The 18,498-nt window shown below is 36.9% G+C and overlaps 1 protein-coding gene across 1 annotated transcript in view; it reads right to left on the bottom strand.

Annotated features, from left to right (window-relative positions):
* The window catches only part of LOC131407218 (gastric triacylglycerol lipase-like), a 121,059-nt gene that overhangs the window by 15,025 nt on the left and 87,536 nt on the right, over positions 1-18,498 (bottom strand). Inside the window, exons 2-5 of the mRNA XM_058543467.1 lie at positions 3,897-4,005; positions 3,548-3,665; positions 2,552-2,750; positions 1,305-1,414 (exon numbers count right to left, since the gene is read on the bottom strand). Coding sequence (XP_058399450.1) covers positions 1,305-1,414; positions 2,552-2,750; positions 3,548-3,665; positions 3,897-4,005 — 536 coding nt within the window. The remainder of the gene's footprint in view (positions 1-1,304; positions 1,415-2,551; positions 2,751-3,547; positions 3,666-3,896; positions 4,006-18,498) is intronic.

The raw sequence follows: 18,498 nt of genomic DNA on the forward strand, positions 1-18,498 counted from the left end.
TATGTTGAAGGAGATGTCTTCTTCCATGGCCACAGGATGACTTTCATGGACCCAGATACTTTTGCCTTCATGGGACTCTTCCTCCACACACACACACACAAATGTAGAACCACATTTTGTGATTGTGTTGAAGTAAAGATAAATATGTTCTAAGATGGATTATATTCATTATTTTTTCTGATTTTAAAAGAAATTAAATATGTTTTTTGATACCTAAATTCTCATGAACCCTAGGAACTTGGCCTCCCATGCCTAATGGGTTAGTCAGCACTCTCCTCTCTGCTCTCTTCTTTCCTGTCCACCTGACTGCCCATTAGCCTTCTGTAAACGCTATTCCTTTTGTGGTGATTCTCCAATAGTGGTTATTTTGCCACCCAAGGGACATTTGTCAATGACTGGAGACATTTTTCTCTGTCACTACTCCAAGGATGGAAGGGGGAGGGTGTGCTACCAGAATCTAGTGGGTAGAGACTGGAGATGCTACTAAGCATCCTTCTACGCACAGGGCAGTCTCCCACAGCAAAAATACGTGGCCAAAATATCAGCAGAGAGATGAGGGTGAGAAACCCTGCCTTAGTAGATTGTGTGCTTTGAGGAAATGAGATTTCTTTAGTATACTATATACATTGCAGATATTGGCCAGCAAAGTATATTTCAAATAGTAGGTACACTGCACAGTTAAACAAATGAATACTTGAATTAATTAAAAATGTTTTCCTGGCAAGTTGAAAGGTTTGGAAGCATCTAGTCTTCATTGGATTTTCAGTATAAAAATTAACAGTGCCTCATACTGCCTAGAGCAATACCTGGCAATCCTCAAAGAAAGCTCACTGGACAGCAGAATGTAACTGCTCAAAGAAGCCAAACTAGCAAGGCTATAGACTCTTCATAAAGAGTGCCAACAGGTCAGCTTTCTAATAAGAAAGCACTACAAGGAAAGGAAAAGAAAAAAAAAATACATGCTCAGTCCTCAGTCTTGGAAATTCCAGTTGCAGATAATCTCAAGTGAATCTAATCCATACATCTTGTTTAAAGTGTGTGGTCTGACTGGAAATATGATGTTAATATATGATGATATCCAGTACTGTTGTTACTTTTAAAAAGATTTATGCCCTTATATACCATAATAAAACAATTATCACTGGCTTTTAAATTTTGTTCCTTTTTGGCTTGTCTGTATGTTCTGAATAATTGTAGTGAATATGTATCACTTCTAAAAATGAAATTATTTTTTTTAAATGTTTCCTTTGTTGTTGTTTTTTAAAAATTATAGCATAATCAGATTTCAGTATCTCTTAGCTTACCAATAAGAGTGCCCTGGGAATGGCCTACATAATAAATTTTCTTTTCTCCTGTGTTCTTCACAATGAAATCAATAGTGGCTGGAAGATCATATTTCACCATTTCATCAAAACTGCATGAAATAAAAATGGATAAAACTGGTTTTAATTCTTTTTAGAAATCAAAAAGTTATTTTCATGTTTTAAATTATGGACTTAAAGAGCCCCTCTAAAGGGAGACCTAGGTAGTAGGAGCTAACATTGATTTAACACTTTCCGTATGTTAGCTGCTACTATGCTACCTGCGTCTAAGCACCACTTTATTCAATGCTCACAAAACACCTTTGAGATAAGTTTGTAACTATGCACATTGTAGAGCTGGGGAAACTGGAAACATGCCTGTGATGCTAGCCAATAGCTGATAGACTAAATTTCAGAGTACTCTTGTTCTAGAGGCCAACTTCTAAGACGCTACATTATATGGCTTTCCTATAAAGGAAATATGAGCAATATACTGTTTAAAATTGGGTAGCAGATGAAATAGTTGTTAGAGTTGCAAAGATGAAAATAGAAAGTTTATTTGTTTTAGCAAATGGACAAGGGCAGATGCTGTTATATTATTCTATGACTCTGTGGCACAGAGCAACCACGTGCTTTTTACCCTTGTCATCTCCTCCCTCCTCCATTTTTTTCTAAAACAGCAAGATTCACACCCAAAGTAAAAAGTAGTGGATGGAGGCTGGCCCCATGGCCTAGTGGTTAAGTTCAGAGCACTCCCCTTTAGTGGCCCGGGTTTGTGGGTTCGGATCCTGAGTGTGGACATACACCACTCATCATCCATGTAGTGGCAGCGACTCATGTACAAAATAGAGGAAGATTAGCATGGAGGTTAGCTCAGGGTGAATCTTCCTTAAGCAAAAGGGTGAGAATTGGCAACAGATGTTAGCTCAGAGCAAGTCTTCCTCAGCAAAAAAAAAAAAAGTAGTGGATGGGTTGGCAATGTGACTATATTTGGAAAGCTGGGGGAAAAACAGGAAATAATGTTTTCACATATTTTCATCTTAATTCTTAGGCACATTAACAACTATATAAAGAAAAATCTGGAGGAATTTTTCCATATAAATCTTTTAAAAATATTACTCAGTAGTTATATATTTTAATGAAATACCTTCATTTCAGTTCTGCAAATGCATTTAAATATTAATAATATAAATAAACACATTTAACCCATTTTTAAGTCAAAATAAAAGAATACAGACTTTTTTCCCTACCTGAAAGCCCAGAATTCTTTGGAATTTGTTTCCAGGTACAAGTGCTTCCTGGACCACCTATTTCCTCTGCTGTTACCCAGCCACACATCATAACCAGCATCTGCCAGAAGGAAGCCCAGGCTTTTGTCGGGAGGATTCAAAATCCAGTTACTGGCAGTTACTAGCAGACCATGCTGTAAATACACAACTGGCTTTTGGACTGAAAAGAAAGCATGGAAAATGTTTTATCACAGGAAAGTCCATTGCAAATCACAGCACAGATTTTCAAACTACCATAATATAGTTAGGACTGTTTGGCTTGTATCCCAAAGAAACGTGCTAACAATTTATTACATTTATTTTGTATGAACAAATATTATTCCATAATCCTCAGGGAAGAAGGATTGCTACATCCTTTTCTTGCCCCAACTCCTCAAGTATAAATTTCCTTAGTGGATGTTTTTAATTTCTAAGATTTTCAAGCTATATTATTTCTAAGTAAAGAGTTTATACTTCATGAAAAGCAAAAGAGATATATCCAGAAACAGGAATGTTTTGGCCCCCCAAAATTCATGTGCAGATTATTAAAGAAAAAAGTTATGCTCCTGAACTTGAACAGCATCTGCATCCTCTGAGTTCTTGGGCAGAAAGGAGGAGTGAACCAGATCTCTGTTGTTACACCATCAAGAGCAATTATGAATACTTCCTTCAGCAAACTGAAGCATCCTGGAGAATAATATGGTTGAAAGTTCTGTGGCTTCTATTCAGGGACTCTGAGTTCCCACCCAGTGCACCAAACAAAATTCATGGGCCAGTATATGCTCCACTTTCTCATCACAGAAGACAATGTAAATCAGGTGTCACTCAGACCCTCAGCTTTATCTCAGAGAGTCAAGGAGGTTCTAGGGTTTTTTATGAGTAACTTAATCTCATCTTCTCTGATTAGAAGGTATTTGACTATAATGTATTTGATTCAGGACTTGCGAGTTTCATTTTTTCCCCTCTTTCCAATCTTACCTAGACGATTAGCATCATTCTTCCCATGAGGAATTCGGTAGAGTGGAAGGATGTAACCATCTGCAGTTATAACTTCATGCATTTCATGTGGGTAACCCCAGTAGGAAATCATCTGACTCTGAATGGAGAAAAGACAAAACATTATCAGCTTCATGAGTTCACTTGGCCATTTTTCTGTTCTTAAAGTAGAATATCTCATTGGTTGGAGTAACATATACTATGTAAAGAGCACTTTCAGATTTTAAGAATAAAAGATATTAAAAGAGTGAATGAAAGTTAAAGTGCCAAAGTCTTTAGAAGTGTTTCTTTTTTTTTTTTTTTTTTTTAATTAGTGATAAGAGTAACTTACAATGTTCATATTGGCTTCAGGGTTCACAGGTTTTTTTCCAAATAAACAAAATGTATTTCCAAACATCTGGATCAAGCACACTGTTGTAAGTAGCCACCACATTTTGAACCTACCAGGGGGAAAAATTATTAGCATAATGCAGCAATGTTAAAAAGTAAAGTCATGTTATTGGCTGCCTTGCTATTTGCTTCACAGATTTTCTGTTTGTCACCTTATCCTCTGGTTCTCCCTGTGTCTTATTGCCTTTTTTATTAGATGGTTTTACAACACTTCTGTTATTCTGGTCATTTCTTTTCAGTTGTGTACGTGATTCTATTTCTCCAAAAGTCCTTTTATCTATCAACCTACACTTGTAGACAGGATGTCAGAGCTGCCATTTACTATCTGTTGTGGATTGAATTGTGTCCGCCCCCTGCCAAAAAAATATGTTGAGATCCTAATCTCCAGTACCTCAGAATGTCACTGCATTTGGAAAGAGGGTTATTGCAGATTAAGTTAAATTAAAATTATGTAAATTAAGATGAAGTAATACTGGAGTAGGATGAGCCCATAATCCTATATGACTGGTGTCCTTATGAGAAGACGGTCATGTGAAGACAGAGATACACAGGGAGAATGCCAGGTGATGATGAAGGCAGAGATTGGAACTATGCAGCTACAAGCCAAGGAGTAGCAGAGATTGCTGGTAAACCACTAGAAGTTAGGAAGAGGCAAAGGAGGGAGGTTTCAGCGGGAGCGTGGCTCTTCAAACACTTTGATTTCAGACTTCTAGCTTCCAGAACTGTTATAATCTTTGGTTATTTTAGCCACCCAGTTTGTGGTACTTTGTTACGACAGTTCTAGGAAACTGATACACCATGTATCAGGAAAGGGAAAGAAAATTAGCACTTGGACTGATCTTCTTTATTGAAATTGTGAATAAAACAAGGCAGTGCATTATTCACTGTCTGTTTTGTATGTGATAACTTCCTCTAATTACCTCAAAAAGGCAGAGAAAGTGTTATTCAAAGATTTACAATAGAGGGAAAGTTTTGTATTATTGCTTTAAAATGTCTAGATTCAAAGATGTCCTATTAAATAGCTCTTTTGTTCACTCACTGTACATGCATACTGCTTAACCAGTGACCACTGCTCTATTTCAAAATTATAGGTGTCCTGATTCCTCTCCATTCCTAGCGCAAAGATCTACACCAAGTCTTCCCTTTTCCCTAGTATATGTTTTTCCTAAGGGATGCCTGCACTAACACTATGCCCACTCTTAACCCCACCTTGGAAATACTTCACGTCTCCCATTTCCAGCCCCTTAATTTTTTCAAAGTTGTAGACTTTTAGCTTCCTCTACTCTCTACGTGAAACCCCTACATCCAAACTATCCTATAGTTTCCACGGCTGCAATCTTCAGCTCTAACCTTGACACACTCATTCAACAACAAAAAATTTTGCCTGAGGGATACATAAAGGAATGGAATGTTCTCTGCCTTCAAGGTGCTAACCACCTAGTGATCCTTCAGCAGTAACAGCTCCTTCTACTTGCTTTCTTACCTCTCCTGCCCAGGCACTTCTCAGTCCCTTCTACTTCTGGTCTACTCAGGGCCTATGTGCTTGCCCTTAAAATCCCATAGGTAAGCTGAAGCTTTAGACCTAGTTAAACAGAAGGATGACTGGGTAACAAGATAGTAACAGAGCATCTTGCTCAGTCCCTGGCTCCCTAGGCATTTGCTGCTCAATAAATGAAAATTAATTATATTATTAGTAGCACTTTTCAAATCCAATGTCTCTGTAATAGCTCCATGCCTTCTAAAGAATAGATAAAATGAAATTAAAAATAACTGACCCAACTATTCCTAAGAAGCCACCTGTCTCTCCTTGATCTTTTCATCAACAATTAAATAATAAAATTCATTCTCACTAGCTGTATGAATCTCATCAGAGGCTCCTTAAGACTTGCCCTAAAGAACCAAAATTAGTGTCTTTTGTTTTGACCAAAGACTATAAAGAGCTCAATTCAAAGCCCTCACACTTTGACTAGAGAAAGCTGAAGAGAAGGCGACAAGTAGGAGTGAGAAGGGGAGAGCAGAAGAGAATAAAAGCTCATATGATACTAGAATATGTGAAGTGTGAGGCACTTAATCTGGTCAACACTGCCAATCTAGCCTTGTTTGATAACTATAAACACCACATGCATTCCATTAATGTTATTTGAATTACTAAAATAAATGAATTTTCCAAAAGACTGCACATACATTGTTAATAAATAATGAATGTTTTCAAACTCTTTAACATTTCCCATTTTCTGATTAGAGTGCAATTCCATCGATATTGATTCGAGAATCACTCAGATTTCATTTCAAGTTAGAAAGTACATGGCTAAGGAGATAGACCCCAGTGGCAATGTGGTCTTCTCCTGTTACACATTCAGGGCATTACTTATCTTATTCCTTTTTTTTCAAATTCCCTGAAATCAAGACCCTAAAAAATAGAAAAAGAGAGAAGAAACTTCCTACAAAAAAATCTTTATATACAATATAATCAAAGTTGTAAATTTTAATGGAGAATTATACTTTACCTAAGATAGAAATAAACATCACATATAAATATATTAATTTTGAAGTATAGTAAATAAACTTTATAATGCAGAGTCATACTCACTGTCACCAAACGTAAATGCTTTCTGCTTTCTGGAAGGTAAAGGAAAAATGTAATTCTCCTTTTCCTACTCTCCCTATATATATATATATGGTGTACACGTGTGTATTTTGGGTGACCTTTCCTAAAAATTTACAGTAGTTACATTTCCAGAGAACTCTTATATTTGCCAATTAGCAAGTCAAGAATTGCATAAGCCCAACTCTTGATAGGATGAGGTTGCAAAATATCCTCAGAGGTTCGTTCTCTTTGATTTGTCAGCTGCTGAATCTCTGCCTCCCCACATCTTCACACATCCTCATTCTCTGCCCACATCCTTATTCTGCCTCCTCACATCCTCATTCTCTGAGTGTTCCAGACTCTAGCTGTCATCAAGTTTTCCCCCAGCACTTGCGTAGGAGCACTTTAACTTGTGAAGATGAGTATTTGTCTTGATACAATGAGCATGACCCACTGGAATAGTTTTCAATATTTGGGGGAAAAAAATTTATCAAAAGCTTTTGATTGTTGTTGGAGCTAGAGTTATAAAATGACTTATACCAAATCTTGCATATGTGAACAAAATGAAGTTTTATTTATTTACTGAAATTTTTATTGTGGTAAAAACACAACATAAGTTCTACATTTTCAACGAAATTTTAAGTGTATGATACAATACAGGGGCAGAACTGGCAAAGTTGGTCTTACCCTCTCCAATGTGTCCAAACATATCTTTTTTTTCTCCAAGAGATGTGCTGCAATCTCTCTTCCAAATGTGTGAACTTATACAAAGTCTTTCTCGTCTGTGAGTGTCTGCCCCAGTCAGCATTCCCCAGGTTTTCCCCAACTGTGGCTGATAGGGGTTGGGGCAGGTGAACCAGCTCCTGCTAGTTCCGTAGCCCTATGGAGCTGTGTCTGCCTATTGTCAGATGCACAGGTGGGTGAGACTTCTCCCAGGTCCTTTGGCATATGGTGCTGGATCCCACAACTCCCACAGAGGTATTTTTATTTATAGAGGGATGTTGCTTTTTAGTTGTTCAAAAAGGGGCCAAAAAGGAGGCACATCTTACACCAACTTCATGCTGACCTCAGTCAGTATTGTTAAGATGTCAGTTTTCCTCATATTTTTCTATATATTCAATGCAATCACAGTAAAAATTTCAATAGACTTTTTGGTAGAAGTTCACAAGCCTATGACAAAATTTATATGGAAAGCAATGGACCTAGGTTATTCAAAGAAAATTTAAGAAGGAAGAACAAGTTGGAGGACTTCTCCCTGGTTTCAATACTTAATCAAGTTACTGTAAAGTTACTATAATCAAGAGAGCCTGGTAAACAAAATGTATCATATGCATACAATGGAATACTAGGCAGTAACACAAATGAGCAAACTGCTATTACATGTAACTACATAGATAAATCTCAGAGTCATTCTGTGGAGTGAAGAAAGAAAAAGTCATCCAAATAAGAAAGGAAGAAGTAAAATTGTCAACATTTGCAGATGACATGATATTATACATGGAAAACCTTTAAGACTCAATCAAAAAACTGTTAGAACTAATAAACAAATTCAGTCAAATTGCAGGATGAAAAATCAATATACAAAAATCTGTTGCATATCTACACACTAATAATGAACTATCAGAAAGGGAAATTAAGAAAGCAGTCCCATTTACAATTGCATCAAAAATAATAAAATACTTAGGAGTAAATTTAACCTAGGAGGTGAAAGACCTGTACACTGAAAACTATAAGACATTGATGAAAGAAATTAAAGAAAACACAAATAAATGGAAAGATATTTCATACTGGTGGATTGGAAGAATTAGTGTTGTTAAAATAGCCATACTACTCAAAGTAACATACAGATTCAATGCAATCCCTATCAAAATTCCAATGGCATTTTTCACAGAAATAGAACAACCCTAATATTTCTGTGGAACCACAAAAGACCACAAATAGCCAAAGCAATCTTGAGAAAAAAAAAAGTAGGAGGCATCACAATTCTTGATTTCAAACTCTATTACAAAGCTATAGTAATCCAAATAGCATGCTATTGGCATAAAAACAGACACATAGATCAATGGAACAGAATAGAGAGCCAAGAAATAAACCCATGAATATATGGTCAACTAATTTATGACAAAGAAATCAATAATATACAATGGGGAATGGACAAGTCTCTTCAATAACCGATGTTGGGAGAATTCAACAGCCTCATGCAAAAGAATGAAACTGGATTACTGTCTTACACCATGCACAAAAATTAACCCAAAACGGATTAAAGACTTGAATGTAAAACCTAAAACCATAAAATTCCTAGAAGAAAACATTAGGTGGTAAGCTCCTTGACACTGGTGTTGGAGATGACTTTTTGGATTTGACACGAGAAGCATAAGCATTAAAAGCAAATCTAAACGAGTGCCTCTCCATCAGACTAGAAAGCTTCTATACAGCAAAGGAAATCATCAACAAAATGAAAAGTCACCCTATGAATGGGAGAAAATTTTTGCAAATCATATATCTGATAAGGGGTTAATATCTGAAATATATAAAGAACTCATACAACTCAACAACAAGAAAACAAACAATCCAATTAAAAAATGGGGAGAGGATGTTGATAGACATTTTTCCAAAGAAGACATACACATGCCCACAGGTATGAAAAGGTGCTCATTAAAAAATTTGATAGAGGTGTCCATGAAAAATGAATCACATTGCAAGAAACAAAAACTACCACCATCACAACAACAACTAGACAACCAACAAATATCACTTTAGATGATGAGTGTGGCAAATTAAAAATGGTCACAAATTATTTGAAGATCTTTTCATTAGGAGATGGAGTCTATTTCGAGTTCTCTTGAATGTGGGATTATCTGTGATTGTTTTGACCAGTAGAATACAACAGAAATAGTTATACCAATTTGGGCCAAGCCTTTAAAATGGTTAAAATCTCCTACCTTGTCTTGCGGATCCTTGAGCCTCCAAGTAAGAAGTTCAACCACCCTGAGCCTGTCCTACTGTAAGGAAGCTCCAACAGGCCACATGGAGAGACCAAGAAGAGAAAGAGGGAGGGGGGGGAGAGAGAGAGAGAGAGAGAGAGAGAGAGAGAGAGAGAGAGACCAGGCCACAGTTATGGGGTGTGAGTTTTCTTCATGTAATAATGAAAATGTTCTAAAATTGATTGTGGTGATGGTTGCACAAACCTGTGAATATACTAAAATCCATTTAACTGTACTCTTTGACTGGATGAATTATATAGCACATGAATTATATCTCAATACAGCTGTTAGTAAAAAAGACTACAAATATGCATCATTTAATTTATAAATATATAGAGCTATTCTAGTTATCTTTTTGTTAATAAATTTTAGCTAAATTCCATTGGGTTAGAGCATATTTTGTGCCTGATTTTAATCTTTTGAAATTTCTTGAGGCATGCTTTATAGACCAACACATGACTAAGTTTTATAAAAGTTCCATGTGTGCAGGGAAAAAAATACATGATCTGCAGTTGTTTTGTGGAACATTCTCCTTATATCAAATACAAGATATTTGATAATAATGCCATTCAGATTTATATTCTTACTTATTTTTTATCTGCTTGTTCTACTATTTAACTTAAAACATCAGTTTACTGCATCCCACCATGATGTGGATTTATCTATCTCTCCTTGTTGTTCTGTCCATTTTGGTTTTATATATATGTTAGTTTGAGTCTTCAGGGAAGCATACATCAAGAACTATAAGTGCAAGAGATTTGTTGGGGAAAATGCCTGTGGAATTTAAAGGAGAGAGAGCAAGAGTAGGCAGGGAGAGCTTTCAGATTTTGATGCAGGTCTGACGTGTTAAACGAGAGAAGGAAAGAAAGAAGATCAAGCATTGAAGTAGGTTGTCTATCTCTGCATAACAAATTTCCCCAAATGCAGCACTAGAGCTGGCCCACTTCTGTTCAAGGCAGGACTCCTCTAATGGCAGTATTTGCTCTGACTTGGCTGACCTTTTCCTAGATCTATGCTGCAATCTGAGACTGTATCTGGGGTAGTCAGCCTCCAGGATGACTCTTGAATAATCCCCAATCTCTACTTCCTGGTATAAACACCGTGGTGTAGTCTTCTCCCCCACTGTAACAGAGTTGGTCTGTGTGACCAAAAGGATATGGCAGAGGTGATAATATGTCACTTTTTGAGAGGTTATAACAGACACTTTGGCTTCTGTCTTAGTCTCTCTCTGTCTGATCATTTGCTTAGGAAAAGCCACCAACCATACTGTGAACAATTCTATGGAAATGCCACTAGACAAGAACCTGAGGATTATTTCCAACAACAATAAATGAATTTAGAATCATATCCTCCAGCGCCAGGCAAGCCTTTAGATGACTAAGTCCCTGGCCAACATCTTGACTGAAAATTCATGAGAAATTCTGACCTAGAAATACCCATCTAAGCCTGCAGCTACTAGAGACTGATGATAACTACAATCTTCTCTGCAAGCTCTCACCCTACCATTGTGCATGGACACCTGCCTCACATCACCAGCATTACAACTGAGACAAATAGATGGTTTGAAGAACCCTTCATCCCTACTGGGCTATAACTCCTCTTGCTGGACCACATGTCTTCACAGATGCTTTCTTCACATTGCTTGGCTTTCTACATTGCATCCCAGGTTGCCCCTTCCATGAATGCTTGACTCACACTCTCCTGGCCCTGACGCCTTTCCATGGGGTCCTCTACCCCTCCACTGAATACTGTAAAATACAAATTAAGAGCGAATTGACAAAAATAGGTTTTTAAAAAATATATTATTTTGTATTTTATTCTTCTCATTGGATTGTACAAACAGATCTAAAACTAAGTTTGCAATAAATGCCACATTATTTATGTATCACTTTTAATTTATGAAGCCTGTTACCATACCATCTCATTTGACCCTCACAAGAACCCAGTGGCAGCAGAGGAAGTCAAGATGTTCATGTAGGCAGACTCTGAATTCACCTCCTCCCACGGTCACAACAGACTTACAACTCTTCTTGGAACAATTACCCCTGAGAGAGAACTGAAAAAGAGGAGCTCCTGCAGCAAATGACAGCCCTGACTGAGGTGGAAGAGGCAGAAATTCCCTTCTGGAGGGGAAAAAAAGCCACCTTTACAACCTTCAGAGCATTGTGGCTGCATGGGAGCAATCCAAAGGTAGGCAGCCTTCCCTGGAGGAGCGGGGCACCTGAGCCAGGGAGCATTGCCACTATAAGCATTTTTTGCACCCTGAAAAACCAAGACAAGTGTCATAATGTCTGGCTTTGCTGGCTACTAACAACAATGGAGAATAGCCCCAGAAAAGCTGGGACAAAAAGAAATTAAAGCTGGCTTCTAAAGGGCACATGCACAAATTCACCCATTTTGGAAAGCAAACTAAAATCACCAGAAGGAAAGCGGCACAGTCCTTTGGTTTAAAGAGACTCACTTGATAGGCTCTGGGTGCATCTCGGTGAGAGGTGAGACCTCTCCAGGAACTGAGACATTGGCAGCAGCCATTTTTGTGACCTGGTGCATGCGTGCTGACACAGACGCTGGCAGACGCCGTTGGAATTCTCCCCTGGCCTGCTAGCCCAGGGTCTGCCCCATCCATTAGAGCACGGACTTAATCAGGCTCAGTCAGGGCAAGCAGCCTGCCCTATGGATGAGCCCCAGCCAACAACAAGCCCTCAGGCAGCTTGTGGGCCTGCATAGGCTAGGTGCCTGGATTCTCTGCAGCCTAGTGAGTGGGTACAACTCTGTGGGGCAGGGTGTGCACGAGGAGTGGGTGGAGTGTGTGGGGCCTCTGTCATGGGGTGACTAGGTCCACTTCAGGGAGTTGGAGCACGTGCATGGGGCAGAATTGTGGTGATGGTGTGAGTGGCCCTGTGGGCAGTGGAGATTGCCAGGCGTAGAAGATTTGTGCTTCTCAAATAGCCACATAGGGGATCAGCCCCACTTTCTAAAGCCTGAAACAATTGGGTGCTCCCATGCCTGAGGCCAGCCCCATTCAGCTGCCATCCTCAAAGAGCTGACAAGGGCCTTATAGGCTGGAGGCCTATAGCAATTGTAAGCCCCTGAGCTTAACAACCAGCCATGCTGGGGACCTACTCCCTCCACAGAAAAAATGCAGCAGGAATGTGCTATTAGACCTTGCAGCCAACTGTGCTGGGGCTCCCCATACTCAATAAAGAGACTGAAGGGTCCACAACAACCACACAGAGCTGAGCACTACAACCAGCTGGCCAGGGGGACTGCTCAGCCTCCCTGGACACCTACAGCAAGAACAATCCTGCCACAACAGAAGGACACACATAGCCCAGATGGGAATCACTCCTAGAACATTTGGAACTGGTGATGAGAGGGGAGCACACTGCTGGGCCGCATAAAGCATCACTTACATAAGGTCACCTCTCCAAGGTCAGGAGACATAGCTGACCTACCTAATACATAGATACAAGCACAGAGAAAGAAGCAAAATGAGGAAGCAAAGGAATATATTCTAAGTAAGGGAACAGGATGAAACCTCAGAAAAAGAATCAAATGAAACAGAAATGAGCAATCTACCTAACAAAGAGTTCAAACAAGGAGTCATAAGGATGCTCACCGATCTTGGGTGAAGAATGGATGAACTCAGTGAGAACATCAACAAAGAAAAGGAAAATATAAAAGGGAATCAATCAGAAATGAAGAATACAATATTGGACACGAAAAATTCACGAGGGGGATTCAAAAGCAGAGTAGATGATACAGAAGAATGGATCAGTGAGCTGGAAGAAAGACTAGAGGAAATCACCCAAGCTGAACAGATAAAAGAAAAAAAAATTAAAAATAGTGAGGACAGTCTAAGGGACCTCTGGGACAATATCAAGCACACTAACATCCATTTTATAGGTGTCCCAGAAAGAGAAGAGAGAGACAAAAGGGCAGAGACTCTATTTGAAGAAATAATAGCCAAAAACTTCCCCAAGCTAAGGAAGGAAACAAACGTCCAGGTACAGGAAGAACAGAGAGCACCAAAAACGATAATCCCAAAGAGGTCCACATCAAGACACATAATAATTAAAATGTCCAGAATTAAAGATAAAGAGAGAATCCTAAAAGCTGAAAGAGAAAGGCAACAAGTTACATACAAAGGAAACCCCATAAGGCTAACAGCTGACTTCTTAGAAGAAATCTTACAGGCTAGAAGAGAGTGGCACGATATATTTAAAGTACTAAAAGGAAAAAAGCTACAGCCAAGAATACTCTACATGACAAAGTTATCATTCAGAATGGAAGGAGAGATAAAGAGTTTCCCAGACAAGCAAAAATTAAAGGAGTTTATCACCAAGAAACCAGTCCTACAATAAATGCTAAAGGGAATTATTTAAGAGGAAAGAGAAGACCATAAATAGGAAAAAATTATCAACTTCCATGATAAAAGGGTAATGGATACAAACACACAAAAAAGAGGTTATATATGATATCAAAAATATAAAATGTGGGAGGAGGGGAGTAAAAGAGTAGAGCTTTTAGAAATAGGTCAAACTAAAGAGACCATCAACTTAAAATAGATTGCTATATACGTAAGTTATTATATATGAACCTTGTGGTAATCACAAACCAGAAACCTAAAATAAATACACAAAAAGCTAACAGAAAGGAACCCAAAAATAATGCTAAAGAAAGCCATCAAACCACAAGGGAAGAGAGCAAGATAAGAAGAAAGAACAGAGAAGAACTACTAAAACACCCAGAAAAAAAAATAACAAAATGGCAGTAAGTACACACTTATTAATAGCTACTTTAAATATCAATGTACTAAATGCTGCAATCAAAAGGTAAAGAGTGGCTGATTGGATGAAAAAACAAGACCCATATATATGCTGCATACAAGAGGCACGCTTCAGACCTGAAGACACTCACAAACTGAAAGTGAAGGAATGGAAAAAGATACACCATGCAAATGGCAAGGAAAAGAAAGATGTGGTTACAATACTTATATCAGACAGAATAGACTTTAAAACAAAAACTGTAATAAGAGACAAAGACAGGCACTACGTAATGATCAAGGGAATAATACAACAAGAGGATGTAACACATGTGACTATCTATGCACCCAACATAGGAGCACCTAAATATATAAAGCAATTATTAACACACAAAAAAGGAGAAATAGACAGTAACACAATAATAGTAGGGGACTTTAACCTTCCACTTCCACCAATGGATAGATCATCCAAACAGAAGATCAATAGGGAAACATTGACCTTAAACGATGCACTAGACCAGATGGACTTAGTAGATATATACAGAACATTCCATCCAAAAACCAAAGAATACACATTGGTTTCAAATGCACATGGAACATTCTCCAGGATTGATCACATATTAGGCCACAAAACAAGTCTCAATACACTTAAGAAGATTGAAATAATACTGAGCATCTTTTCTGAAAACAATGATATGAAACGAGAAATCAACTATACGAAGAAAATCAGAAAAGCAACAAATATGTGTAGATTAAGCAAAATGCTGCTGAACAACGATTGGGTCAATGAAGAAATCAAAGGAGAAATGAAAAAATACCTGGAGGAAAATGAAAATATGACATGCCAGAATTTATGGGGTACAGCAAAAGCACTTCTAAGAGGGAAGTTTGTAGCAATACAGGCCTACTTCAATAAACAAGAAAAATCCAAATAAACAATCTAACAGTGCACCTAAAGGAATTGGAAAAAGAAGAACAAACAAAGCCCAAAATCAGGGAAATAATAAAAATAATAAAAATCAGAGCAGAAATAAATAGAGACTAAAAAAAAAAAAATCAATTAAACCAAGAGCTGGTTCTTTGAAAAGATAAACAAGATTGACAAGCCTTTAACTAGACTCACCAATAAAAAAAAAGAGAGAAGGTTCAAATAAATAAAGTCAGAAATGAAAGAAGAGAAATTACAATGGACACCTCAGAAATACAAAAGATTATAAGATAATACTACTAAAATCTATATACCAACAAATTGGATAATCTAGAAGAAATGGATAAATTCTTAGAATCATATAATCTTACAAAACTGGACCAAGAAGAAATAGAGAATTTGAATAGACCAATTGCCAGTAAGGAGATTGAAACAGTAATCAAAAGCCTCCCTAAAAATAAAAGTCCAGGACCAGATGGCTTCCCTGGTGAATTCTACCAAACATTCAAAGAAGATTTAATGCCCATCCTTCTCAAACTCTTCCAAAAAATTGAAGAGGAGGGGAAGCTTCCTAACTCATTTTATAAAGCCAAAATTACCCTGATACCAAAACCAGACAAGAATAACACAAAAAAGAAAATTGCAGGCCAATATCACTGATGAACATCAAGGCAAAAATCCTCAACAAAATACTAACAAATTGAATACAACAATACATTAAAAAGACCATACACCATGTTCAAGTGGGATTTATTCCAGGGCTGCAGGGATGGTTCAGCATCCACAAATCAATCAACATGACACACCACATTAACAAAATGAAGGATAAAAATTGCATGATAATCTAAATAGATACAGAGGAGGCATTTGACAAGATACAGTATACATTTATGATAAAAACTCTGAATAAAATGGGTATAGAAGGAAAGTATCTCAGGCCATATATGAAAAACCTGCAGCCAATATCATCCTCGATGGTGAAAAACTGAAAACTATCCCTCTAAGTAGAGGAACAAGACAAGCATGCCCACTTTTACCACTCCTATTTAACCTAGTATTGGAAGTCCTAGCCAGAGCAATCAGGCAAGAAAAAGAAATAAAAGGGATCCAAATTGAATGAGAAAAAGTGAAACTGTCACCATTTTCAGATGACATGATTTTATATACAGAAAACCCTAAAGAATCCACCAAAAAACTTTTAGAAATAACAAATCCACCAAAAAACTTTTAGAAATAATAAATGAATATGGTAAAGGTGCAGGATACAAAATCAACATACAAAAATCAGTTGCATTTCTATACACTAACAACAAAGCAGCAGATGATCCCACAGGCTTGAGCTCCTCTCACTGAGTCAAGAATCCCAGGATAAAAGACTTGGATATCTTTCCCCTGTTCCAAGCTATTAGAGTGCAGGAGTGACCCACAGGGGAAAAAAAAAATAAGATTTGCAGGTGAAAAATAAGAAGCAGGAGAGGAGAACAGGTTGCTCAAATTACCATGGGAAATCAGTTAGAAGACAATGAGCAATAATTCTAGATCTTTGTCATTGCCACTAGATCAGTGTTGAAAATCCTCTGAAAGTGGTGGGTCAAGTTCTAATTTTTTTAAAGCTTCAGAATAGAGATGAAGATGCCCTCAGTGAAGTTATCATTGTATGATGCAGCTTAATATTCATGTTGTAAGGTTCCTAACTCGTAGTTATATGGGATTAAATGGGATGCACCAGAAAATTCAGATTTTAACCGTACATTCCACAGCTAAGTAGAAAATTGATAGTGTGATAAAGTAAGTTATGGTTAAAATAAATACAGGAGTTCTGAATATTGACTAAATGTGATTCAGTTTTCATTTTACCTTGAAAGTTCTCCCTTCTGGCCCATAGCTTGTCAGGTCTAAAAAGTCCCTCCTGACGAGGCTTCACAGAGCACAATCAAGCATCGAAATGGAATATTTGCAGAGAGAGAAACATCTCCTGTCTAGAATTTGTAAAGATTCTAGAAATAGCGAGATTCAATCAGAGTAATTCATTGTTAGAGTTGAAGATTTTAATCCAGGTACTTCATAAATGGGTGGATACATCAAGCTGACAAAATAAAATCAATAGAGATACAAGAGTATGTAACCAAATAAACAGCAAGATTGATCATAAATTCTGTGCCTATAATTATCAAACATATTATTTTCAAAAATTCATTAAACATTTATAAAAATTTAAGGAGATTATAAAACAAAAACATGAGCCTTCTTTTTGTGCAAAAACACTATTGCAATCAAATTCCATAGTGAGAGGAAGCTTCACTCTCTCTCTAAAGGTAATTAGCACTAACAGCTAACTGTATCTCTTTTCTTACTTTTAGGTACACATTAGTACATACAGTTTTTGATATATAAATTGGAATATTTTTGCTTAGTTTTCATTAATTTGGATTTTTCATATGAAAATATGTTTTTGGATATTGTATGTAATAAAAACCTACATTTTTTACTACCTAGTTTTATATCGTAGTATAAATATACATATAAATTATTAATATATAACTATTCTTCCATTGATGGACATTGAGATTGATACCTGTCTTTCTACCCTCCTTCAAATTTTCATGTATTTTTGTAGTAAATATCTAGAATTAAAATTGTGAGATCAAAAATATTTAGTTTAAAATTTAAGTAAATTATATAAAACTGTTTTCCTAACATTATACTAGCATTTACCCACATACCAAAAATGTATGAGAGTGCTCTTTTCCCTCACCTCTTTGTTAGCATTATATAAATTTCAATATTTAAACTGTAGAAAATTACTGTATTTTATTAATTCCTTCAAATTTTGGTTTCAGAGATAGAGTAACTTATTTCATCCCAAGTGATGTCATTATAGATATATTTGTATACACACACACATGCACATATCAGAATGCATTTATGTAAAATATCTGTAATTCCTGCTTGACGTCTTCCTTAACTAGATACCCAAATGATTCCCAATATGTTTCTAATTAGTATTATATTCATTTGTCCAATTTCTGTCCTATATTTAAATTAATAATAATATAAATATTTAAATACTTCAATTTCTATTTTCCCCTTTTTCTACCTTAATTAGCTAATAAATAATATTGCCTAAATTTTTCCCCAAGTCCTAATATTTGTGAGTAGAGAAAATGATGGCTACTTGCATGAATATTTTGTAAAATCCACTTAGGTCTGTGACATAGTATAACTTTGACTTTGACTGGTAAGGTATATTCATTCCCTTTTATACGAATATTTTTATAT

This window comes from Diceros bicornis, chromosome 6 (genome assembly GCF_020826845.1).
Source record: "Diceros bicornis minor isolate mBicDic1 chromosome 6, mDicBic1.mat.cur, whole genome shotgun sequence".
Classification (NCBI taxonomy): Eukaryota; Metazoa; Chordata; class Mammalia; order Perissodactyla; family Rhinocerotidae; genus Diceros; species Diceros bicornis.